This window comes from Cricetulus griseus (genome assembly GCF_003668045.3).
Source record: "Cricetulus griseus strain 17A/GY chromosome 1 unlocalized genomic scaffold, alternate assembly CriGri-PICRH-1.0 chr1_0, whole genome shotgun sequence".
NCBI classification, from domain to species: Eukaryota; Metazoa; Chordata; class Mammalia; order Rodentia; family Cricetidae; genus Cricetulus; species Cricetulus griseus.
The window spans coordinates 20,264,972-20,291,451 of record NW_023276806.1 but is presented as its reverse complement, the minus strand read 5'-3'; the positions used below and the strand labels follow the sequence as shown (position 1 = coordinate 20,291,451).

Genomic DNA, 26,480 nt, shown 5'->3' with positions numbered 1-26,480 from the left:
TTGTGTTGGCCATTTACTTGTCCCTGAGAGTGGTTTGTGTCCCTAGTGAGACTCTGTTAGAGAAAATGATTTTTCATTTGTGAGTGGTTCATTTCTGAGTTCAGTAGGGATGGGGGCTGTTCCACATCTATCAGCACTGGGATCTCATCTGACTTGCTCTGTGCAGGTCCCGTGCAGGCTGCCACAGACTCTGTGAGTTCATTGAGCATTGGTCCTGCTGTGTTTAAGAGGATGTTTTTTCCTTGATGTTCTCCATCCTCACTGGCTCTTACTCTTTCTGCCTCTTCTTCAAGGTTCCCTGAGCTTTGAGTGGAGAGATTTTATGGAGACATTTCATTTAGGATTGAGTGTTCAAAGGTCTTGCACTCTGTGCATTTTGGGCCTGTGGTTCTCAGTATTTGTTCCCCTCAACCACAGAAGGAAGCTTCTTTGATGATGGCTGAGCAGGATACTGATGTATGAGTATAGCAGATTATTGTTAGGAGTCATCTTATTGCTATAATCCTTTAGCAGAACAGTAGTGTTTGGATTTCCCCTGTGTCACAAAACATTTGATTGCACTGTGAAACTCCAAGACTGTTTTAATAAAATTAACCTTGGATTAGGGGGCAGACCCAGCAACTAGTTGACAGGAAGTAGCCATAGAGGGGACAGAGGAGCCAGGTTATACAGATAGAGAGACACAGAGGAAGCAGTATGGGGGCACTGAGATTTTCCATCTTTTTGGTTTGTGATGAGTGGAGAGGTGCTTCTCCAGCGAAAAAAGAAGATCAGCTGGTTACTTATCAGCTTTTCTAATCCTGATCCTTTACTGGTAAATAGAGTCATAGAGACTTAGTTAAAACCTGCATTTGGTGGCTGTAACCTAGCTGTTGCTAGTGGGACTGGAAACCATCACCAGACTGTGGTCTGAGTGGCAGGGTGCTAACTGAGGGGATATAGGGTGTAGATGGTAGTTAAAATATCAGTAGATTCTGGTGTGACCACTAAGCCAACAGCAAAACAACACCCCTGGGTCTAGTCTCAGGTTCTCGGCCACCTGAGCGGTGTCAGGGATAGGTTCCACCTTCTGTTGTGGCCTTAAATCAAATCAGATATTGGCTGGTTGGTCTCACAAGCTTTGTGTCACTATTGCACCAGCTCAGACTACATGCAGGACATCATTGTAGATTGAAGGGTTTGTAGCCGGGTTTGTGTTAACCTCTCTCCTTTGGTAGCTTGCAGAGTATCTTTCTATACCAAAGACACTAACATGTGGAGGTCAAAGCCAATGAGCTCAAAGCTATTCCCCTTTTCCTTTATTCAGGTTCACTGTATCAGGTTTTATGTTGAGGTCTTAGATCCGTTTTAAGCTGCATTTTGTGCAGAGTGGCAAGTATCGGACATAGAGTTTTATCAACACAATTTATTGAAAATGCTGCCTTTTTCCCAATATGTATTTTGCCTTCATTATCAAAAATTAGTTGTTAATAGATATGTGGATCTATGTCTGGGTCTTCAATTCCATTGATCGACATGTCTGTGTTTGTGCTAATATCATGCTGTATTATATTTATTACTACAGCTCTGTAGAACAATTTGAGTTTGGGGCGAGTGATATCTCAAGCAGTTCTTTTATTAGTCAGGATTGTTTTAACTATCCTATTTTTGTTTGTTTGCATATGAAGCTGAAAATTGTCCTTCACATTTCTGTGAAGAATTACGATGGAATTTTTTGGTAAGGATTGCATTAAATCTATAGATTGCTTTTGGTAGGTTGGCCATTTTTGCTATATTAATCCTACTGATTCATGTACATGGGAAGTCTTTCCATCTTCTGATATCTTCTTCAATTCCTTTCTTCAATGTCTTGAAGTTTCTATCATACAAATTGTCATAGTTGGGTTACTATTGCTGTGAAGATACACCATGACCACAGCATCGCTTATATTGAAAAGTATCTAATTGGGGCTGGTTTATAGTTTCATAAGTTTAGTCCATTATTGTCATGGTGGGAAGCATGGCAATGTATAGGAAGACATGGAGCCAGAGAAAGAGCTGAGAGTTCTACATCTGGGTCTGCAGGAAGAGACCATGAGCCACTGGCCTGTGTGGAGCACCTAGAACTTCAAAGTCCTACCCCAGGGACACACTTCCTCCAAGTCCATACCTACTCTGACAAGGCCACACCTCCTAATAGCGCCTCTCCCTATTATCTTATTGGCCATTTTCATTCAAATTACCACCCCAGTCTTGCAGTTGCTGGGTTAGAGTTACCCCAAGGTATTTTATATGTTTCTGGATGTGGTGAAAGGAACTGTCTCCCTGACTTCTTTCTCAATTGATTTGTCATTTGTATATAAGAAGGCCACTGAGTTTTGTGGGTTAATTTTGTATCCTGCTACTTGGCTGGAAGTAAAGTAAGTATTTTACAGCTGAGTAAGACCGATGAATACTTTTCTTCTCTGGTAGCCACCTTTCCCTATGTAACTCCCACACAAAAGCTCCTTTCTTCCAAGTAACATATTTTTGATTTTTTGGTGACAGTGTCTCATAATGGAACCCCGGATGGCCTGGAACTAGCTATACAGCCCAGGTTTGCCTCGAACTCACAGAGATTCACTTGCGTCTACCTCTCCAGTACTGGGATTTGCTTTATTTTGTAACTTGCTAAATTTAACTAGGGTTATTTGTGTGGCCATGGGTCTGGAGTTGAACATGGGCGTGTGTTGCATCAGTGTTTGAGTGACTGAACCATTGTCTACGTCTCCTCAGTATCCATTCTATGTTAATAGTTCAGTAGTGAAGGGCGGGCCCTGTAAATGCTTTGTTGTTCTGTGATTGACTGTTGGCAGGCCTAGTCTTGTGTAAGCTCACTGGAGGTAGCCATGGGTGCTGTAATATTATGATTACATTGGTTCTGTTATGCCAGGAGGGTAGTATTTCACAGCCTTTCAGGGAGAAATTCTTTATCTGTGGAAAACCAAATGAGAGATATATGAAAAGATGCAAATTTAACTTTATTTTCTTATTTCTATCACCAAGTATACTGTATCAAGGTAATAAGGTATCTATCTGTCTGTCTGTCTGTCTGTCTGTCTGTCTGTCTGTCTGTCTATCTATCTATCTATCATCTTCTATCTATCCAATCTATTTTATCTTGTCTTAATATAATAAGGAACTCTATCCTATGATTAATAAGATTAATTTTTATTTATTTAAAAGTATTTAAGTAAAAGTTTAGTTCTTTACATTAAGCATTTGTGTTTAAAGTAAAACATTCCCTGATGTCTATTTGTTTGGATATTGATGAATGCAAGTTTGAGAGACAGTGAAGTTTTTCTTGTTGTTGCTGCTCTGTGAAGAGCCCCGTGCTTATGATATGCAGAAGCCCCCTCCTACCCACCCCAGCTCCACTCCAAGCCAAAGGCATGTTTAAGAGGAAAGGTTAGCTCTATACCCTGAATGAAAGGGCAATTGAATCATTTTTATTTCTTTCTTTTTATAGTTAGCCATGTAAAAAATGAGGAATATTTTTTTTGGACTTTATCAGCAGAGGGCAGCAAAGCTTCAGGTAGTGTGCTTCCAGGGCCAAATGCAGCTTTGCCCAGGATAGTTTTTTCTTTTCTTCTGCTGTTAGGAAGTATCTCCTCTGCTTTCCTCTTAGTGACAGGCTCTGATCATAGCCTTTAAGAATTATCCAGTCTTTTCTTATGTATTATAGAAAGAAGAGCCTTTCTTAATGTATTTCTTTCTTTCTGTAACTTAGGGAGTACCAGGACCTGGAAGGTATGAAATTAAAAGTCAATTTCAGAAGACACAAAGTCTGGCAGCAAATATAACTGATGAATCTTCCTTTTTTCTCTCTGAATCAGAGGTAATTGTGTAAGCCATTTTCATATACACAGTGTAATAGGCATGATGTGAGCCCAGTAGTAAAGCCAAAGGTGTTTAAGGAAATCATAAAAAGCAAAATGACATACAGCAAATTAGAAATGGGCAAGGTCATGGTAAAACCTTTCAAAATTGTGGGTGGAGTTTTGTGACATAAGAGTGAATATTAAGAATAATACTCAGATGAATATTTGAATTGGTGATATCTATGAACCTTTTTCTATTAATCAAATTTGCATATGTATACATTCAGTTCAGATGATCTGAAATACCAATTTTATTCTGAATATGTACTTTGCTAATGCATGCATGGAGAATGAAGTGTAGCTCATGTGGAAACATGTAATTTTTGGAGAATGGCATAAAGGTAGTCTGTTATACCTGCCATTGGCCATATGTGACCTATCTTAGTTATGGACGTGCAGTCAGAACATCTGTTCGTTCCATAGCCACTGCTTCACATCCTTTAAGGAACAATCTAAGCAGACTAAAAGGTGGTTATGGTATTTCTATGCCAAGAATGAGGAGGCCGACAAGTATTTGTAATGCGGAAGCCTGCAGATAAGGTGGCTGTGGAATGTATTTACTTGTGCTATGTGCAGCTCTGATTATTTTATTTAACTTGGGAAAGTTATTAACTTTCAAGTGACTACAGACAACTACTTTGCTTTCAATATATTTAAGATCTCTTCCTTGGAGACAGGTGGATAGATTAAAGATATATTTTATAGATATAATTACGATTATACTTTAATGAGTTAGATTTTGTATTGAGGGACTGGAGAAGCTCAAGAGTGAATATTAGATTTTAGTCTTGAGCAACTGAATAGTACTTAAGGCACTGCACAAGGGGGATATATAAAGGACAGTGTGTGTGTGTGTGTGTGTGTGTGTGTGTGTGTGTGTGTGTGTGTGTGTGTGTGACCCCTTGGTTTTTAAAAATACAGTTTATAAATAGCATTTTCATGTTTTTATGCAAGTTCCATTCACCTAATATATAGTTCAAATTTTATGTCGTTTGCCACCAATCATTTAAATTACATTTTGTAAATGGAAAATGGAAATAATTTTGTTCAAATGGATGATAGTGAAAGGCAGAAAAATGGCAGAAGACACAGAGGAGATAAAACCAAACATGTTTGCCTCATAGAGGCAGTGGGTTTAGTTGCATATGCAAAGATACATTAATTATCATAATAGAAAAAGAAACAATCCATTTAAGGAAATACACTTAGGGGTCAGATTTTATGCTATTTAGGCATAAATATGGTTATATTTCTGGGAAATTTTAGACATATTTCAGGAAAGGTCTAATATTTTACCAAAATGCAATGAATCTCCTTATGTTTACATGATATTTTACAAAACACAATTATTTTGTTTGTAACCATGGTTCCAAGTTCTGGATGAACTTTAGAATTATTCATGGGATTTTTAAAATTGACACACCCAGAGGCCAACCTGTTCCTCTGTTCCTCTCTGAGACTAGTTTAGTTGGCCTTCATATTTATTTTTACAAAATGCAAAAAGCATATTTGATGCACTGCAATTTTTTTTGTATAGAAAGGGCAAAAGGAAAACATGCATGTGACTGTTTGGTTTTATGAACACACAGAGAGGAGGAACCAGAAAGCAATGTTGTAGCCTCTCTCGAAATGACAGCTAAGAGCTGGGATAGGCTCTGGATGCTACAGTGCATGCGTATCAGCTTCCAAGAGGCAATGGTGGCTTCCAGGACTTGTGCGTGTTGGTTGATGTTATGCTGATAGTGCGAACTTTGCCATCCTGTGGGTGAATTTCCACCATGGAAATAAGAAAATGTTATACATTGTGAGCTCCTGCCCATCACAGAGGCGAGCTCACATAGAAACAGAGTGAAATGAGAGGCAGCAATGAATGCTCCTTTGCACTGTTTTAAAAAAGCATGGCTCATCTTTTGGAAACATGACAGCATTTCACATAGTCACAAGTGGTACAATTCAATCAAAATAGAAAGAGTTAAAAAAAACTTTCCAAATCTAAAAGCAAATGGAAACCCATGAACAATTATTCCTTTTATCAACAGCGTAGGGAGTTAAAGGTAGAAGTGCCCCAGGTGAGCAATATTTGACTATGCCATTATTGGAAGGTAAATGCAGGAGGCTCTCTGGGGCTTGCTGGCCAGGCAGTGACCTCCCGGTTCATGAAAGACCCCTTGTCTAAAACTAAGATGGACAAGCAATTGAAGAAGATTCTGACTTGACCTCTGCCCCCTACCACATGCCGACATTTGTGTACACACACACACACACACACACACACACACACACACCCCTCCCTCACACATGTTCACACACAGAAATATAACACAAATCATGTTAGATCATTTGGTAAGCAAAGAATATTTGAAAGTTAAAACTGTCCATATCCTGTCATCTAGAACTAGAATCTCATCTCAACATTATTTCTTTTGAAAGGAAGTGAGACACAACCATACATAACAGTATCAGCATATCAGAGACTTTACCAAAAGTTACACTTTTTATGTTTCAATGACCAAAAGATCTTAATTCATCTGTATTTTCTTTGCTGCATGGAGAAATAGACTTTAGCTGCTATGTCACTCAGAAGGCAGCTTTTAACTAATTATGTGTGGAATCTTCTTCTTTTTTCTATTGGTACATTTTCCTAGAGATTTGCACCTATCAAATCCAGTACCCCAGCTCCTGGCACATATAACGAAACACGAACTGCATTTAAGTGCTCAGAGAAAAGATCAGGAGAGGAGTCGCCATTTGGACAAAGTGCTGCCCGGTTCACAGAGGACTTCGAGGCACAGGAAATGCCAGGTTCGCTGTTCATCTTCTACTCTAACTATATGCAAATTATTGTCCTTAACAGGTTGGTACAAGGGCAAATTCAGTTTACTATGCTTACTGGCATTATTTAAAGTAACAAACGTAAGTACTGACTAAGTGGTAAGCAGACAAATCAGTATGTAGTGAAGTTTTAGTCAGATCAGTTACAGAGCACAGCCAATTTAATAGAACTTGAAGTCATCATTCAAATATGTCCTAACTCACTAGTGGATATCTATTCACCCAAACAGACTTCTCTTGAAGAAAATCAAACTATTCAGAGGATACTTAAATATTACTGCAAGTATATGAGCATCTTAACAAAATCTTTCAACAGCATAGAAAGTTGTTTATTTTCTTTTGAGTGAAAAATAAGTGAAACTTTATTCATTCAGACTACCACTGTAGAAAATACTCTGAGTTATAGTTTTTTACTATAAAGAAGGAACGAAAAACTATAATAAGAGTGGAGACAGGAAAGTTAGATGATGGATGCTTTTATTTTGCATGTAAAATACATTTTACATCAACCTTCTAAAATTGGTTAGCTTTGTGATTTATTCACGAATCCTCTTTTGAGGTTTAGTTTACACATAATAAAATAATTTTAAGTGTATAGATCTATGATCTTGATAAATGTATTAGCTATCATTCAAAGAGGTTCATATGCTATATTAAGCAAAACAGCACTTACAATTGATAGTAAGTAGCACACATTCCAGTTGTCTTGGTTGGTTTTATTGTCAACATGACACAACCCAGCTGAGGAGAGCCATCTCACCTGAAGAATTGCCTCTGCGAGATTAGCCTGTGGCCATGGCTATGGGACATTTTTCTTGATTGCTACTTGATGTAGGTAGGCCCAACTCATCGTGGGTGGTACCATTCTTGAATATGTGGGCCTGGACTATAAGAAATGTAGCTGAGCAAGCCAGCAGAGGCGAGTCACAAATCAGTGCTATTTCATGGGCTCTGCTTCAGTTTCTGCCTCCAGGTTCCTATCTTGAGTTCCTACAGTAGGAAAAACCAAACTAGAACAGAAAACTGGCACTGAGATCTTGGGGGTGTTGCTCTGATGGACCCGATTTTGTTTCTTGGGAGGATTTTGGAGCTTAGGGCTGGACACAGCTGTTGAATGCTCAGAAGTTATGGAAACTTGGAAGACAAGATGTTGAAAGAGATGTTGGGGCCTGGCTTGTGAAATTTCAGAGAGAAGTGAAGACTCTATTAGGACAGTTTGTATGAAATTTTGCATTAAGAATTCCAAAGTGGAATGCTTGCTTTCCTGGGAAAGTTGGTTCTGGTTAGCACTGGCTGAAGAATCAGTTGTGTTTGATAAGATACCAGCATCACTGAGGTGAAATCTTCTGAGGTGTATTCTCTCAGGGTCAGCACACAGACAGTGTGGTCTAGGGGGGTCAAGGCAGCATCGCAGGCTGGGAGCTGAGGTAATGGATAGTGAGTCTCCTATATGGTACTGATTTTGAAAGCATAAGGTATCATAGAGCATAGATGCAGCGTGGCAGCATCTGGGCAGGTTGGAATCCCCACAGAGAAGCCAGGGGATCACAGATGTAAGTGTAGACCACTTGCAGTGGAGGCCCCACCCAGGCTTGAAAATGTCGAGGAGAGAAGTTGGTGTTGGCACCTTGAAGCAGGGTCTGAGTCCATAGAGAGGGTCCAGGAGAGGCAGCCTCTGCCAAAGTGGATATCTAGTATATTGGAGATGCCGGGAGTGTGGGGTGGCCTCCAAAGACAGTGGAAGGTATGGAGGGGAGCTAGCCCAAGACTACCAGGACAGGAGAGGTGGAGCTGCCCAAACTCTTTGGGTCCCAGAATATTGTGGCTCTCAGAATACAGAAGCTGTTTCAGTCTGTGTTTCAGTCTGATTGTTCCTATGCCCTGGTTGCTTGTGGTCAATGTTTTTATCATTGCAACAGAAATCAAAGTAGGCCACTAGTAAAGCTTAGAATATTGGGTAGGGACTTAGGGAGGCTTATTAAAGGCAAGAGGAGGTGTTTAGGTAACTTAGGCTGTGAAAATTATCATGGAATACTTTCCTATGGTAGCTCTGCTCTGATGTCTTGTGGGTCCAGGATGTTGTCACTAGGGAATAATGTAGCTACCACCATTCTCAGAGTGTTCCTTCTCAAGGCATTGGAGATTTCCTTTGTCAGTGATTTCCTGGAGTGGTTTCTACAGCTCGGCATAGTATGTGGCTTTCCAAAGGTATCAAGCTGCTAGTTTTGTCACACAGAAACCACTGTTATTATCAAATTTTAGAGCAGCCCCATCACTCTTTAAAGTTTCTCACATGCACCATTGACATTAATGTCTACCCCCATGCCTGTCCCCAGGCAACTGCTGTGAACCTGGGTTTTGTAAATTTTTGTATAAGTAGACTTATTTAGAATTTTGTCACCACTTTCTCTGCATGCTCTGACATTCATTCATATTTACTCATTAACTTTGTAAGCCTTGAACAAATTTATGAAAAGTGTCTGTGCTATTGTATGTTAGCCAGAAATAGTATGTACTCCAGTCTAAAATATTTACTTAATGTTTCTGAGTTCAAAAAAAAGTTCTTAAAAGTGCATTTTTTCTTATACACAATGTTCATCATAATTTTAGGTCCTGGCTTTTATGATATTTCAAGAAAAACTGTAATTGCCAAGGTTAAAAAACCCCACTTGAAGAAACCAACGAGAGCTGGATTTCGCTATTTTGTCCCTCGACCTTTGATCGAACTTCAGAGAGAAGTTTGCGTCGGTCCAGGACCTTGCGATTATCAGGTGATATATTAATGGCAAGACATTATCTTCATATACAGTATATTTACATACAATACTAAGCCATTAGTACTCTCTAAAGTTTCATGTTGTGGTAGAATTACTAGGAAAGCGTGGAAAGCTATTCCTGTTACTATGTCCCATATATTTTGAAAAGCTGAAGACTGATCATTTATCAGTAGATGAATGACAGCAGTGAAAAATAACTTACAAACAGAAGTTCTAGAGATTACAGATGTCACATTTGAAAGAATCTGCACTAAAGCTCTGCTCAGGGAAAAAGGAGTCAGGAAGGTAAATGTTCAAGCTATAAACCAAGAAGTGGAGATATTTAGTACATAGTGATTAAGGGTTAGGGAGAGTTAACCAGACAGCTAGTTTACAATGGTAATTTTTCTAATAAGGAGAAGCTTCTGTGTAGGTAAGGCCAGCAGTGGGGTCAGGAGATGAGAACAGGAGCTTGGGATTTTCGTTCAGTGGAGGTATGGGTTAGCTTTTGGCTTAGGCCAGCTTTATGGGATATAATACATTTTTATCAGGTGTAATATATGATATGTAATTATATAATATCACATAGATTATACACAGTACAAGTATTATAATATGATATAGTTATATATAACATAATTTATAAAATTTTTATTAATGTGATAATATGTATAATGTGATCCTAAGATGAGACAATGGCATTAACATTGCAAACAATATAAAATATAATATGCTTAAGGATTTCAAGACTCAATTATACCACTCCTGGGCATATACCCAAAGGATACTCCATCATACTACAAGAACACTTTCTCAGCTATGTTCATAGTAGCTTTATTCATAATAGCCAGAACTTGGAAATAACCTAGATACCCATTACATGAAGAATGGATAAAGAAAATATGGTACATTTACACAGTGGAGTATTGCTCAGCTGTTAAAAAAACTGAAATTTAAAGGCAAATGGATGTATCTAGAAAAAAATCATCCTGAGTGAGGTAATGCAGACCCAGAAAGACACAGTATATAGTCACTTATCAGTGGATATTAGCTGTACAGTAAAGGATAACCAGGTTACAGTCCACAGCCCCTGAGTGGCTAGGTAACAATGAGGGCCCAAGGGGAACTAATGGATCACCCTGAGAAGGGGAAATAGAAGAGATTTTGTAGGTGGTCAGGGGATGGGTGGGTATGGGAACATGATTATGTTGGGGATAGATGAAGAGGAAAGGGCAGCATTCTGGGGTCAGATAGGAACCCGATGCAAGGTGAACTCCTCAGAATCTACAAGGACCTCTGTCAAAACTCCTAGCAACAGTGGATTTGTAGCCTGATCTGGTCATTTCCTGTGACTAGGCAAGACTTTCAGGGCAGGGATTGGGACACCAATCAGCCACACAATCTTTGAACTACAGTCTGTCCTGCCTATGGGATGTGCTGGGGTAAGGGTGTCCTAACTTAGAGCATTTTCACTCCATTGTCACAGACTCTACATTTGTGTATTTTCAACTCTTGGAACATTACTGCTTTGCATCATCTGTACTCACCGATTCTGCATTTTCCTGTTTCTGTCTGGGTTTTCTTCTGCCTTTCTGACAAATAGGCACCTTGTGTTCCTCCTTGCCTAGGTTGGCTGTTGCTGAGTCACTGTAGGCTTGGTTTGTCTTAAAAGGTCTGTATTGTATAAACTTTGAATTTTTGGAGGTGTAAATTTTTAGGTTGTTAGTTACTTCCAGCACTTTAATGATGCCATTGTGATAAGTGGGTTGTTCTGTATATTGTTTTTCCTGTGAAATGAGTGGATGTTTTTGTGTCTCTCATTTGTATATTTGGTATGACTAAGCGTTGCTTTCCTTTCAATACATCTGTCGCCAGTTGCAGAGCCATTGCAGCACGGCTTGCTATGTGGCGTCAATTTGAAATAATCCTTGTCTGTTGCTTCTTTATATATTTCTTGTGCCATATCCTTTCCCACTGCTTGGATCCTATTGCATATGTATGTTGGATTATTTGTCATGCTCTGAACATCTCTTAGCATACATCTGTGTTGCACCTTTTTTTTTTGTCTCTTCTGCATACCATGCTTGGGTGTATAAATTTTCTGTTAGGAGGCCCTGAAATTTTTTAAGTGTTTATCAAAATGAAGCTATTAAATTATTTTTAAAAAAACAATTATATTCATACAATATATTCTAGTATGGTTTCCTCTTCCTTAACTCCTCCTAGACCCTTCCTATCTCTTGAACCACCCAACTCCATGACCTTTCTTACTTTCTTTCTTTATGAAGCAGACAGACAGGTAAACAAAAAAACATTTGCCCCAACAAACCAGAATTTAAAAAAAAAGTAAAGAAAAAAACCATAAGGAACACATACAGGCACAAGCACAGTCAATTTCACATATTATTTTTTCAATTCTAGAATTCTTTCTTTTACCATATGTTGATTGCATAAACTAATGGGTTTCATTATGACAGTCCCAAACACATATATTATGCATTTAACTATTTTCATATTTCCCTTCGACCTTCTCCAGTCCCCTCTTTGTTCCTGATGGTCTCCTTATGCTGCTCCATATAGCCCTCTTCTAATTTCAAGGGTTGTTTTTAAAACAATTTTAGACTGTACATGTGAGAGAAAGCACGCACATTTGTTTTCATGGGCCTAGCTTGTGTAGCTTAACAAGGTGATCTTCAGACCTCCCAGATACCTTTCCTACATCCAGTCCAGTGACCCCCACTCTCAAACTGATAATATCTTTGATTATTATTGTTGCACACATATATGTATATATACATACGCACAAATATTTAAATAGAATGTGATAAGACTAGTTTTGTCACTTGTGTATATATGATTTCAAGACTGCCCACTTTGTAGTGGACAAACAGCAAAGGGGTTCACCCCTGGGAGAGGCCAGTTCTCCATCTCCCAATAGTTCATTGTCTATAGTTCACTGCCTGTGAAAAATTCAGTCCACATTAGCTGGTCTATTGATACTGGCATTGCTCCTGTGTTGTTATGTAGCTATACCTAGGAGACATTGTTTCATATCTGACTTCCTGAAAGTCTAGCTCTTACCATCCTTCTGCTCCCTCTTCTGTGATGTTCCCCGAACCATAGATGCAGACACTGTGATCTGGAGCTAGGCTCCTGCAATCCATTGGTCTCCGCGTTGTGTCCAGTTGTGGTTTTCTGTGGCGGCTTCTATTTGCTGTAAAGATAAGCTTCTCCAATGAAGTGTGGTAGTTACTCTTATCTGTTGGTTATAAAGATAAGATTTGGAGTACAGTAAGGAATAACAGAGGTCTGTCAAAGTGGCAGTAATTGACTCTTTTCTAATGACTTCACTGGCCTCAGAAGTTGGCATGATTCCCCCATTGTTGAGTGTGCCTTACATCCAATTAGACAGCTGTTGGTTACTGCCAGTATATATGCCTCGAACAGCACCTTTACACATATCTTGCCATGCTGGTCAGTGCTGTGGTTCATAGGTGTTTCATGAACTATAAGGTAAGACTATGAATTGTTTCCCTCCCTTGCGGCTTTAATAGTATTTTCTGGTACCATGGAAACTGGACTGAAGGAAGGAGGCTTTCATGTAACCAGCTTGAATCTGAGTTTTGTGTCCCAAGTGATCGGTGTCTTCGAAATATAGACTTCCTTCAGCCTTCGAGAAGCAGCCAAAGGCTACATCCATAGGTTCTGTTGTTTCGGGAGTCACTTGCTCTGCCTTTTTCAACCATTGGAAAGCGTTTCTCATGCCTAGTATTGGGTTTCTGTTAGTTTGTGGTTCTTGTGGGGAACATAGTCTGCTCAAGCATATGTTCCACATTCCTTTGTTGATGGTTACCTTGATGATTCCATAACTTGAATATTTGGCTTCAAAAATATTGTTGTGTTGGTACTTCTTTTTGGTATGCTGGCTGTGATTTGTTTGTGTATATACCTAGGGGTATATACCTATAGGTGGATCATATGGAATTTGACGTTAGTTATTTGAAAGAGTCTTTATAGTGATTTTCATAGCAGCTATTTTATACTCCCAACAATAGTTTACAAGGGTTCTTTATTTTTTGCTTGCATCCTCACCAGCATTTGTTGTCTGATTTCTTTTTTAAAGGTTTTATTCTATTTCTCTCTCTCTCTCTCTCTCTCTCTCTCTCTCTCTCTCTCTCTCTCTCTCTCTCTCTCTCTCTCTCTCTCTCCCATTGTGTGTGTTTGCACATGCACCCGTATCTGAGTGCAGGTCTCCCAGAGTCCAGAAGGCTTTGAATACTCTGGAGCCAGAGTTGTAAGCAGCTGTGCTGGGAACCAAACTTGGGTCTTCTGCAAGAGCAGTTTTGTGCTCTTAACCACCAGGTCATCTCTCCAAACCTTCATTTGATTTTTTGGATAAGAGCTATGTTTACTGGAATGACAGAATGCCAGTATGGTTTTGCTTTTCATTTTTCTGATACTGAAAATGCTGAAAAATTTTCACATATTTATTGATCATTTAAGCTTCATCTTTAATTTTCCTTTTATTTAACGATTGATTTGAGGAACATTGCTCTTAGTAGTTGTTCTCTAAGGTTCTGGAAGAATTTAGTAGTGCATTTGTCTGGTCTGCATTTTTTTAAGTTGAAAAACTCTTTCTTAGTGCTTCAGTTTCCCCAAGTGTAATGTATTTGTTGGAAATGGACAACTCCAACTTTCCCCAGTTTTAATGGAAATATTTGAACTTTGTCCTTGTTTTCTATAATGTTGGGTTTAAGTTTGTCACATATAGTCTTTATTGTTATGAAGTATGTTCCCATTTTTTCCAGGGCCCCTTTCACTGTAGTATTAGTTTTTTTATCGTCTTCACACAAAATTGGGTTTATTGCTAAAGGAACAGATAGTTTTACAGAGAGAACAAGTAAGGATATATTTGGCTTTTTAGTAAATTAATGTTCACTATAAAATAAAGAAAGAAATAGATGTATCAGGCCATTACCTACTATGTTTCAAATTCTAAAATACTAAATACAAATATGAAGTTAGGATATGAAAACAGTGAGGTCTATAAAGATGAGAATATAAACCTTTATCCCTTTTGTATAAACAAAGAATGTTGCAACTGTTTATACAGTTTAAATGAATACAGATGAATAAATTAGATTAAATTGGAAACAGTACTTCACAGGGATTAATTAATTGTAAATTAAAATTGTAGATTACCTGCTTCTTTTAGCATATTAATTTTCATCTTCAGTGCATGTGAGGGATTATCATATTAAAAGAGTATTGATCATTTTACTTAGAAAGCATATTAGTTCAGAACTGCACATTATTAAGTTAAATTTTAGCTAATATGTTTAATGTATTAATAATAAAGTGTTAACAAATGATGCTATATAATTGTGTGTATAAATTATCATTGTATATTATTGAGATTACAACATACTGGTTGTGATATTGAAAAGTAATTGATATCTAAATATGATATTTGAGTATAGCTTTATTCAAATGTTTATTTTGTTACTTTATGTATTTATTTTTCTGTTTTTTGAGACAGAGTTTCTCTGTGTAGCTCTGAATGTCCTGGAATTTGCTCTGTAGGCCAGGCTAGCCTCAAATTCACGGAGATCCACCTGCCTGCCTCTCAAATGCTGGGATGAAAGGTGTGTACTACCACACTTAGCTTATTACTTTTAAGTTTTGAAATTATAGTGTAATTACATATTTCCACCATCATTTACTCCTTCCAAACTCTCTCATACACCCCTACTTTCTCTATTTCAAATTCATGGCCTCATGTTTTCAATAATTGCTGTGACATGCATGTATGTATATGAATATACAGTGTTGAATACGTGTGTCCAACCTGCTCAGTCTGTTTGATGTGTGCTTCTTTTTCAGGGCTGATCGTCTGTTGTGTAACCAGTTGGTGTGCTCTTCACTGGACACTACTATTTCTCTTGCTCTCAGTGTCCCTTAGTTGCTTGTAGTTCTTAGAGTATGGTTGAGGACTCAGTAGGCTTTCTCCTGTCCATACCAGTACGTGTCTACTGTTGTTGCCCTTGTGCAGCTCATGTTTAGGCAGCAATGTTGGTGAGACACCATGGGTATAGCTTCTGGCAGTCCTAGGAGATACAACCTAATAATAACCTCACTTTACATATTTAAATAATTTATAAAGATCCATTACAGCTAACTACAGGCTTTATAATCAACTGTTTCCATTGTATTAGCTCATTGAATTTAGGTTTTTACTTTTGAATCTTTGTCTCCTTCTATTACTGGGGCAATAATATTTCCAAACTTCATTCTTTGCAAACTTATTGTTTTTAGTGCTAATTAATAGTGATATATACTCTTTTACGTCTTTATTTCAACTTGCTTTATTTTTGAATTCACAGAATGATGGAATTGTTGATAAGTTACCCAACTTGATTAAGAGACACACTGCTTTCTTGTCAAGAAAACAGAAAACTACAGAAGTACCACCTCAGGTAAGAAGACCTATAACCAAACCTATCTGTGGTTTTAGAACTAGAGCAGATAGTGCAGTGTAGGAATTATACAAGAGATTTAGATAATGACCTCAGTAACCTGCTTATTGTCTTTAACTAGTGTAATACTCCCACACTTAGCAAAAGTACACACTGGTACATGGACTTGTGGAGTCAGACAACATTATTACCAGGACATACATGAAAGCTGGGCTTAATGTGTTGAATTTGAAATAGAAAGTTCACTTTAGATTCAACTCAGTTTACTCATAAAAATTGGCGTTTCTCTTTATAATTTAATTCCATTTTGAAAACTAGGACTCACCAGTGATTCTTTAGTCCTATTAGGTTGTATCTCAAATTGTATTTATTTGAATTTTTTCTAACAATTGCCAATTTTATAAATGGCTTATACTGAAATAATGGAAGAAGTAAAGCAAATTAAACTTAAAAATGAAAGTACTATTTTATTCAGGTTGAATTTATTTAAAAGTTCTTAAAATAAAGTAGTTAAAAAGTTAGATCAATGAATAATGTTGCGGTGGTCTGAGTGTTTGTGTGTGTTTGAATTCATACGCTGACATCTGAGTCCCCAAAATGATAACATTAGATGAGACTACTGGGAATTGACAAAGTCACAAGGGCAGGAGCTCCTTGGCCCTTCCAGGATATTAAACCCAAGAGAATCTGCCATTTGTGGGGAAGCAAGCCATGTCATTTGCTGAATCTGTTTGTGCCTTGATATTGTCCTTTCCAGCCTCAGAACTTGAAGAAATAAGTTCTTATAGCTTACAGTATTTTATTGCACTCCAAACTAAAGCAGATGTTACAATGTAACCATAGGTGTCTAAGGCATCATTCAAATACTGTTGAAATTAGATCATCTTTAAAATATATTTTAATGACAAATTGGCAAAATAGGATTATCAACCAGTATTAAAAAGTACAGGAAAACATCCAAAGCAGAGCACTGCTGAGATTAAGCTGCCAAGTCAGAGATGGTTGAGTTAATTTATAATTTTTTAGTGGCAACAACAGGGTGAACTACATTAAGAACGAAACAAAAACAATAATAATTACTGTTGTGAAATTTTAGGAAATCATAGGAATTTTGTGAGATTCAGGAATTGAATTTTTCTGCCATTAATTGGCAATCTGAAATAGGATCAAAATAAGCATCAGGTTCTATGAAATTGTTTTGTAATTGTTGGATTCAGAACATGGTCTTGTCCCTATCTGAAGAGCAATAGGAGGTCAGTGGCTGCTGAATGGGAGAAACAGTTGCCTCCAAGTGAAAACTCCCAAAAAGTTGTCTAATCCTAAGTGGTCAGCTCTAAACACACATACATTCAAGCAAAGCCTACCAAACTCAGCAGGTTATACATTCATGTATACATATATAGACATATTAATAGACAAGTAAAATAATAATTAGAGGTCATGAATTTGGGAGTGGGAGGGAGGGGTTGGAGAAGGTAAGGGAGATGTAGGGGAGATATAGATGCCCTGCTCATGTATGAAATTCAGAAAAAATACCATTAAAAAAGGCAATTGAGAATGGTCTAGTGGTTTCTTGACTGTGGGTGATTTTCTGCAGTTGTTCAGTGAGTGAGCCACCCCAACAGCTCATTTCATCACAATGGAGAGTTCCAGCATTGAGCTGTTCTTCAGTGCCCCATTGTTGTCTATACACAGGATCTACAGTGAAACACACTTGAAGGGATCTGTGACTGAAATGAAAACTTTGTTTCCAGTGGCTGTAGAATGATGTCATGATACTGCAGACAGTAGGGATGTACACGTGATGTCCCTAAGGCACTGCAGGACTGCACATGTGCACTTTACTGTGTGGAGAAAGACGCTATAGCTGAGGTCTCAGGGAAGAGGGCGTTACCTTCTACCTCATCACACTCAGGTTGTTGTTTGTCTTCCTTTGTAGATGGCAACTTATTTTTGGAATGGTCTTGAATTTTCTAAAAGTTCTTTTATTTTTTTAAAATTTTAATATAATTACACCATTTCTCTGTCAAGTGACCACTCAACAGGCAATCGGGCTAAGGTTTTCTTTATTCAGATACACCAGCCAAGTGCAAGCCAAAGCGAGGAGGAGGGAGCCGGGACCAGGGCCAGCAGAGGGAGAAGAGAAGAGAGCGTCCACGTGTCTGTGGTCCCTTAAGAACCCTATCCTATGTCACCTTAGACTTCCCCTCACCACGCCCTCATGGGCGTGTTCTGGCACACCTGTCCGGGTTACCTGGGGCGGGGCTAGAGCGTCTCCCTACAATTCCCCTTTTAGTCTAAAAGAGGATTAAAACTTAATAGTGTAAAACATCTAAAATTAACTATCATAAAGGTGAAATATAAGAAGATACAATAATCTGCTATTGTACATCCTAACTATGTCTATTCCAGCTAAGCCCTAAAGTCATGCGGAAAGGGTGTCTAACTTGAACACCTCCTTCCAATCCCAACTCTAAACAATAAGAAGGTCATTCTTAACTAGGCTTACATTACTCTAATAAACAATAATGGGGAACAGGGGCGTAGCATCTTCTAAGTTACTTCCTGCTGAAATGGGACAATGGTAGCCAGGTGGGGTCCTGTGGGGGAAAAAATGCTAGTACAGGGAAATTCTCTAATGAGTTATGTCTAGTCCATGTTAGATGAGATTTGCTTGATTGAAGATCTAGGTTGAAATCCTGAACTTGATTGAAGTCATTACTCGAGGCTCTGGCCGGAGTGTCAAGTCAGTGAGCTGAATCCAGTGCGGTCAGAGAGGTGTGGTCCAATTCTTTTTCCAGAGCATGCAGGGATTGTTATCAGGCTGGTTCTCATTGGCTATATGGGACTCAAACATAAGTGTCATCAGAGAAATGTTTGCTTGCACATGTGTGTGTACTGGGAAAGGCAATCCTTGAAAAATGACAATTATGAAAGGGTGTAGGCCTTGAAAGACAGAGCCAAGAAAAGACAAAGATAGCCCTCTAATCCTTCATTTATTCTGTATTACAGCAATTGGCTTCTTGATATAACACAGAAACTATAAAATTTTGTTAAATAACGTGCTTGGATTTTAGGGGAGGAAAGCCAAATCCAGTCCCAAATCCAGCATCGATATAATTGAATAGGGACTAGGAAATGAAGAGAAATAGAGTTATTTGAGAGATAATTGTAAAGTTTACTGTATGGCACATTCCTTTTATTTGATGTTTATAGCTACCTTCTTTCCTTAACTATCTATTCATGTAGTGTTCTTTGACTTCCGGAGGTGGGGTTTCCTGTGAGGATAAAAACAAAGCATTTCCCATCCTTTGGGAGGCTTTTATTTAGTTCATGAGATATACCTCAGTAAATACCTGTCAGTTGTCCTTGTCGAGAGGATTGTCTTTTTCAACTCGAATCTTGATCAATTTTGATGGTATCCAAAGATTTTCTTCTCCTGTGGAAACAAATGCAAAACCCCTACTCCAACGTAACACATGTCCGGGTTTCCACACCGAGGTCAGTTCATCTTTGAAGTACACTGGTTGATTCAGTTCAGCAGTTTTTTCTGTAGTCCAGTGTCTTTCTGCAGCAGAGGTGTGTGAGTAACTTGTGAGGATGGAAGGTTTGGAGTTAGGGGCAAGCGACCAGAAAAAAGAGAACAAAGAGAGATGGTTCCCTCGTGGTCATGACAGGATGGTTAAGAAACACCAGAAAAGATGGCTAATAAAGAAATGACTCTAGTTCTACAACATGGAACTGAGAGCTCTCTGAAGATGACAAGATGCCTGTGTTTGGTCTTTATCGCCGCTGGGTTGCTAGGAGCTTCCAGGTCCACACACCCCACTCAGGTAGAACCTCATGGTTGTCATGGGTTAAAGCTGAGACATGCCGGGTCACGACATTTCTCCCTTCCTTTTCCTCCTTCTAAATTTTCCATATACCCCTCCTTGTTCTCTCTCCTGATCATGACCTTCTTTTTCATTAATTATTGTTATATATAAATATAACTAACTTAGCTTATATGTATGTTTTATATTTGTTATTTATTTGTGTGTGTGTGTGTGTGTGTGTGTGTGTGTGTGTGTGTGTGTGTGCATGCCACAGTGCATATGGAGGTCAGAGAACAATTAGTGAGAATTGGTTCCCTCTTTCCATCCTGTGGGTTCTGAGGTACTAAACTCGGTTGTAGTCTGATGTCCCCTTTCCAGCCACTTAGTGTTGTCTTTTCAGCTGTCAAACACTTACTAGTAAAATATTGAGTATAAAGGAAGTTACTCTTTAGTCAAGGAAATATTGTTTTTAAATCCCTTTTTTATAAATGACATTGCCATGAAAATAAATGCATATATAATGAAAGATACAAATTACAGCTCTAAAGATAAATTTGAAATAACCTCTCACACATCTGAAACAATTTCCACTTCAAAATAAAAATACTAGGATCTGCTTTCTCTCCCCCCCCTCTCCACACACACACACACACACACACACACACACACACACACACACACACACACAGACACACACACACACACACACACACACACACACACACACACACACACACACACACACACACACACACACACACACACACACACACACACACACACGAAACAGGAGGATATATTCTTTTGAATTTTCAAGTATTTTGGCTAAACATACAAAAATTCCTCAGGCCTTGGTTTCAAATAAAGGACAGCTACTATGCATGTATCTCTTTCTTTTATAAAGTCTCAGTGAAATAATTCCTGTTTTTTTTAAACATTACTTTAATGCAACGAAAGGCAGTTATTAGGTAATGCAAAAATAGAATTCATTTTCTTGTAAAAAAAATGAATGCTTATCCCAAGGTGAGTAAAAATATGAATTTTTTCATATGAGGACCCACCAGAATTCCAAGAAACATGGAATTCAAGGCCTGTGCTCTTTGTACATTGTCATTCAATTTCAGATGAACATAAAAAAATACACCTAAAGCTACCACAAAGGAAAATAACTGGGCCATTCACAGAGATAGGAAACATACTGAGAACAGCGGTTGCCTCCTCGCATTAGTCATGGCTAGAGCTAAGAGAAAATAAGGGGATGGATTTGCTGATTTCTGGAAATAAGTTCTGATATAGAACTTTCCCACTACTCAAAATTTCAACTAAGTGAACAATTAATATGATTTTTCTGTGGGCAGAATTTTCTTTGGTTTACCAGCTCACAAAAATAACACAAGAGACTTATTAATTATGAACGCTCAGCCTAGAGTTTAGGCTTGTTTCTGACTAGCTCTTATAATTCAGATTACCCATTTCTATCATCTATGTGCTGCCATGTGGCTTGTGGCTTTTACCTCTCTTCCTGCATGCCTTGCTTCTTCTTTTACAGCCTGCTGGTGACTCCGCCTTTCTGTAGGCAAAGTTTTCCTGTTTCAACCACCTTCTCTTAAATAGCTGGCAGCTGCTTTCCTAATAACTGACTCAGAGACTTAACATAAATTATAAATGCTCAGCCAATAGCTCAGGCTTGTTATTGCCCAACTCTTACACTTAACCCATATTTCTTATTTGTGCTTTGCCATGTAGCTTGATATCTTTTCTCCATGCAGCATGCCCATCTTTCTTCTCCCTGCATCTGTTGGCAGCTCCTCTGGCTATGCCCCTTTTCTCCCCAGAATCCTCTTAGTTTGGTTTTCCTTCCTCAACTCATCCTGCCCGTCTATAGGCCAGTGAGCTCTTTATTAGCCAATGAGAGTAATACATATCCATAGTGTACAAAAAGATTGTCCTATGGCATTTCCCTTTTTGTCTCAATAAAAAGGAAAGTTTTAACTTTAACATAGTAAAACTATATCTAATAAACGGTTATCAAGTAAGAATTAAAGTTACAATATCCAGTCCATTTCTATTTGGCAAATTAGAGAAAATTTATTATCTATCTTATCTTGGTGACTGTAAAGTTTTACATCTAATTGACCTTTTTATCCTAACTAAAGAGAACTATAATTATAGCTATCTAGTCTTCAACTCCATCAACGACCCCAGAAGGGTGAAATGTTGCCTAATCACAGGGACATTTGGCTGCCTGGACAGTCACCCCAAGTTTCTCTGTAACATTTGGGCATCCATCTTTGGCTTTCATGCTTGGTTTATCTGACAGAGGTTTTCGAGAAGGAGGGAATTTTGAAGGATATTAAATCTTGTGGCAAAGTTTGACAGTCACTTTCTTTTGGGTCCCTGTTGGTTCATTTTGGACAGAAACCATCAGCAATTGAGGCAAGGGCAGTTTCTTTAACCACATGACTTAGATTTTGCCATAAAGAAATCAAACTCCATATGGAGTTTCTTCGATGCCCATCATCTTCTCTGAAGTAGATTGGTGCTGCCAGGAGGAGACATGTCTCATTCTCATAAAAAGACTTAATATTAAACATACTAATTGCTGTATTTTGTAGGCCTTTGAAGTGTTTGAAGGCCATCTATCTAAATATAACTGTTTATGATCTTGAAAACATACCTAAACATGACCATAAGTTTAACTACTATAGATGTCTATTAATCTGTATTATATATGTACTATATCTTATATTTTAAAATGAGCTGCATAAATATAATATACTAAACATATGCAGATATGAATATAAATATAATAATCTAAATATACATACAGTATAACAAAATTAGCTTTAAATTTTTATCAATAAACCAAAGTACATACCAGTGTAAGTATTTAAGACTTGTAGTTGCTGTTTTGTTTTCAAAATAGATCCAATAATCTGCCCTTTTATCCTATCATCTCTATATCCCCCCCTTTCTTTTTAGAACAAGATCCCTGAATCTAATCTCCTTTGTTCAACTTTTTTTCCTGACCATTACAAATAACAACTTGTAACCAAACCACTTAAATTATAATGAGTGTCCATAACCAATTTTGGGGGAATATAGGCATAGTTGTCTGGACTACTTCCAGGGGTTAAGGGGTACCTTGAGAAAACTGGGATAGTAATGAAGTCCCACCTGGAATAGTCTATGAGGCTGACTCTCTCAGCCAGCAGCCTTGAAGCTATTTGGGATGCAGAATTTTGAGGAGATTGTAACAGAGGCACTTTGAAATACTGGATAACCTGGACCATTTGTTTTCATTGATGTTTGGAACCCTTGCTCTGAAAATACATAAACTTTTAAAGGTAACATATATACCTGCATTAATACAAGGTGATTTTTTGTTATGTGTTTGAGCAGATAAAATATTCTTCATGTGTCTTGTAGTTCTTTTAGGTTTATTTCTTTATGTCTGCAGTTAGGATTTTGGTGGGGTCTTCGTCGACCAAACATGATTTTTTTCAACACAGAAAGATTGTTCCACAGCACCATTCTTCTCAGAGCTCTTTCTGTCCAAAAGTTCCTGCTATGCATCCTGCTTAGCTATTGGCTGTTTAGCTTTTTTATTAAACCAATCACAGTGACATATCTTTACATAGTATAATCAAATATTTCACAAAAAATTTCTAACATGCTATATCACAGTAAGTTTAGTGGGATGGAGTTGATCTAGTAAAAATTACAAAAGAGGCAAGAGGAAATTAAAGAAGCATGATGTGAGCACAGAGACAAGTAACTGAACATTTCCTTCATAAAATGAGGAAAAGTGAAAACAAATTTAAAGATGAATATATCTTAGCTTGTGTAGAAAATATGTACATCTAGAAGCAGGGGCATGGAGACAGATTTCATTTACTTTTCTTTGTGTTTAGTTATACTATGTGCTTCTGTACAGAACAATAACAACTAAAAGAACTTATTATAGATCAGAGGACTAAATTCAAATTAAAGATAGAATTCAAACATTAGAAACTTAACTACTACTAATAAAAATAATAAATTCAAGTGGCTGAGAAGCTGAGAATGTGCCAAATTTCTCTTTTCTTAGTGCAGTTGATGGATGTAAGAAATGGAGCCTCCACTGTTAGGCCGGATTTTAATATGTAATGAGTAGTGCAAAGAACAAACAAAAAAACTCCACATAGTTAAGGAAAGTCCTCAAAGACCTGATTACTGTTAAAAGGAGTTATGTTTTAGACTGAAGCCAGGGAGGCCTGAAACGAGGCATATTTTATAATTTAGTTTAGACTCTATGTGTGACTTGAATTTTATTTATAAATTGAATGTATTTTAAAATAGAAGTACAAATTGCATTCAAGTGGTTGAATATACATTTAGAATAGTATGCAGATACACTGAATCTCAATTGAGTCCTTCTCTGAAAACAGAAATTCTGAATAAAATGAAAACAGAGCATATTCATGGAATCTTTCTAGAGCTACAATGAAAGGAGCACACAGGCCAAAGGCTAAATTCAGGCGGATGGAGAATGGCAAACAGAGCTCCGAGGCTGACTGCACCCCAGGCATTTGTCCAAACACATGAGCTTCAGCTTTAATTTTATAGGCTCAGAAATCTCCTTGGGATAAGATGCCACCTTAGACACTCTTGATGGAAAGTCTCAAAGAAAATTCATTAATACGTTAAACTCTAATGCAGTTGTAGGAAGAAAGTGCACGTATATCTATGTTTCTTGCCCACCCAAGGATTTAAAGGACCATTGCTTATCATGAATCTTTTGGTTTTCATTCTAAGGATTGCCCCTGAGAATATGTTATATTTCATTTATTTAATGTGATGAATTATTGAAAACATTAAATACTTGTCTTCCACAGACAGTAATGAAATTGAGTTTATCAATATAAACAAGAGTTAATGCTTACTTAGTGTTTAATTCATGCTGTACATCATTTCCCATGATGCTAACTAATTTAAATATCATAATTATGGTCATCTTTTGATGAGAAAATCAAGGTAGAGTTTAAAGTTTAAAAGGGAGAGCCCTTTTAAATTTAAATAAATTTAAACAGAGACAGTTTAGTGGCAAAAGCTGCTGTGATGTTTTCATGGGATTTTCATATGAATAAAAAAATTACTTTTGACTGAAATAAATACAGCAATGGTGTGATTTCTGTGTTATTCACCAAGAGCTGTCTGAGTGTGAGCATCTTAGGGATATAAAGGCTTCTCACTTGCTGATGGTTAGTGGAAACTGACAGAAGAGTCAGGCATCAGTTATAATCCTGAAGTTAATTTTGCTGTAATTGTTGAGAGATTGGAAATTAAGCAGCAATTATGAATTTAACAGGGTCGTGAGGGGAAGGTTTTAATGTGCTTTCTTAGGTCAATTCATATGGCAGAAAGGACCATCATTTGGGGATAATTGGTATCAAACTTACAAAATTCACAATAATAATTTTAAAATGAAAAGAAACTTGGAATTTATTAGTGTTACTTCTTGATAAATTTTACTATACTTAAAAATCTTTAAATTTTATCCTAAATTCTCTCTCTCCCTCTCTCTCTCTCTCTCTCTCTCTCTCTCTGTGTGTGTGTGTGTGTGTGTGTGTGTGTGTGTTTGTGTGTGTGTGTTTGTGTGTGTGTGTGTGTGTGTGTGTGTGTTTGTGTGTGTGTGTTTGTGTGTGTGTGTGTGTGTGTGTGTGTGTGTGTGTGTGTGTGTGTGTGTAGCATGTCATGGTACACCTGTGAAGATCAGAGACAATTCATAGGAGTTGCTTTTCTCCTTCCAACATGAGGCCTCTGGGAATGCAACTCCAATTTTCAGGCTTGGCAGCAAACATCTTTACCCACTCTGATGACTAGCTCTATGTAAACTTGATACAAGCTATAGTCATCTGAAGCTAGCCATATTTGGTAGTGTAAGAGTCATTCATGTGGTCCTGGTTTAGAAGGTATGAAGACATCAATATCATGCCTATACTTTCTTATCATTCCATAATACTAATGAAGAATATACTGAAATATGACACTATTTTTCATACTTCCTTTTAAGTGAAATTGCTGCTTTGTTTTGCAGTTTGGGGCACTATGTCAGAATGGTAAATGACTGGAAAGAAAATATGTTTATTTTCAACTTTGCAAACATCTCTTATAGCTCATTGGCATGGACAAGACTCATTGAGGCAGTGTATCAAAGAATTGTCCAGGTTTTCTAATTTCTGAAAGCTCACCTTTAAGTATTCTCAAACAGGAGGTCATATAAAAGCTGTAGCATTTGGCTTAATTATTACTGAATAGAAAAACTAACACAAAATCTTTCTAGAACTCAACAGCTCTGTTTATGATATGCTCCTATATTTCTTGGTGAATTAGTCATGCTCATCTCTGGCTGTAGCTTTCTTGGAGAAACTGCTTAACATTCACATTCCATGGGGTGACTCTTGGGAATAGAAGGACAGCTGGGGCAAGCTCGTATCATTGTGTTGACAGAGTATCAGTATTAAGGCCTTGCTGTAAGAAGGAGAGTAGGAAACTGCAGAATACATGGAAAAAATGCCTTTCCTGTAATGAAAAGCAGAGAATCATAGAGGATGGAGAGTGTTTTTTTATGCCACCCACCCCAAATATGGGTGAGTCCTGGAAGACTGGGTACTGGGAACAGTGGTAGCTTGTCTGAGGCTCTGTTGTAACATCACCAAG

The 26,480-nt window shown here is 37.8% G+C and overlaps 1 protein-coding gene across 1 annotated transcript in view; it reads left to right on the top strand.

Annotated features, from left to right (window-relative positions):
- The window catches only part of LOC100750831 (sperm-tail PG-rich repeat-containing protein 2), a 438,268-nt gene that overhangs the window by 90,741 nt on the left and 321,047 nt on the right, over positions 1-26,480 (top strand). Inside the window, exons 7-10 of the mRNA XM_035451543.1 lie at positions 3,749-3,856; positions 6,545-6,701; positions 9,342-9,502; positions 15,871-15,963. Of these exons, the coding sequence (XP_035307434.1) occupies positions 3,749-3,856; positions 6,545-6,701; positions 9,342-9,502; positions 15,871-15,963 (519 nt within the window). The remainder of the gene's footprint in view (positions 1-3,748; positions 3,857-6,544; positions 6,702-9,341; positions 9,503-15,870; positions 15,964-26,480) is intronic.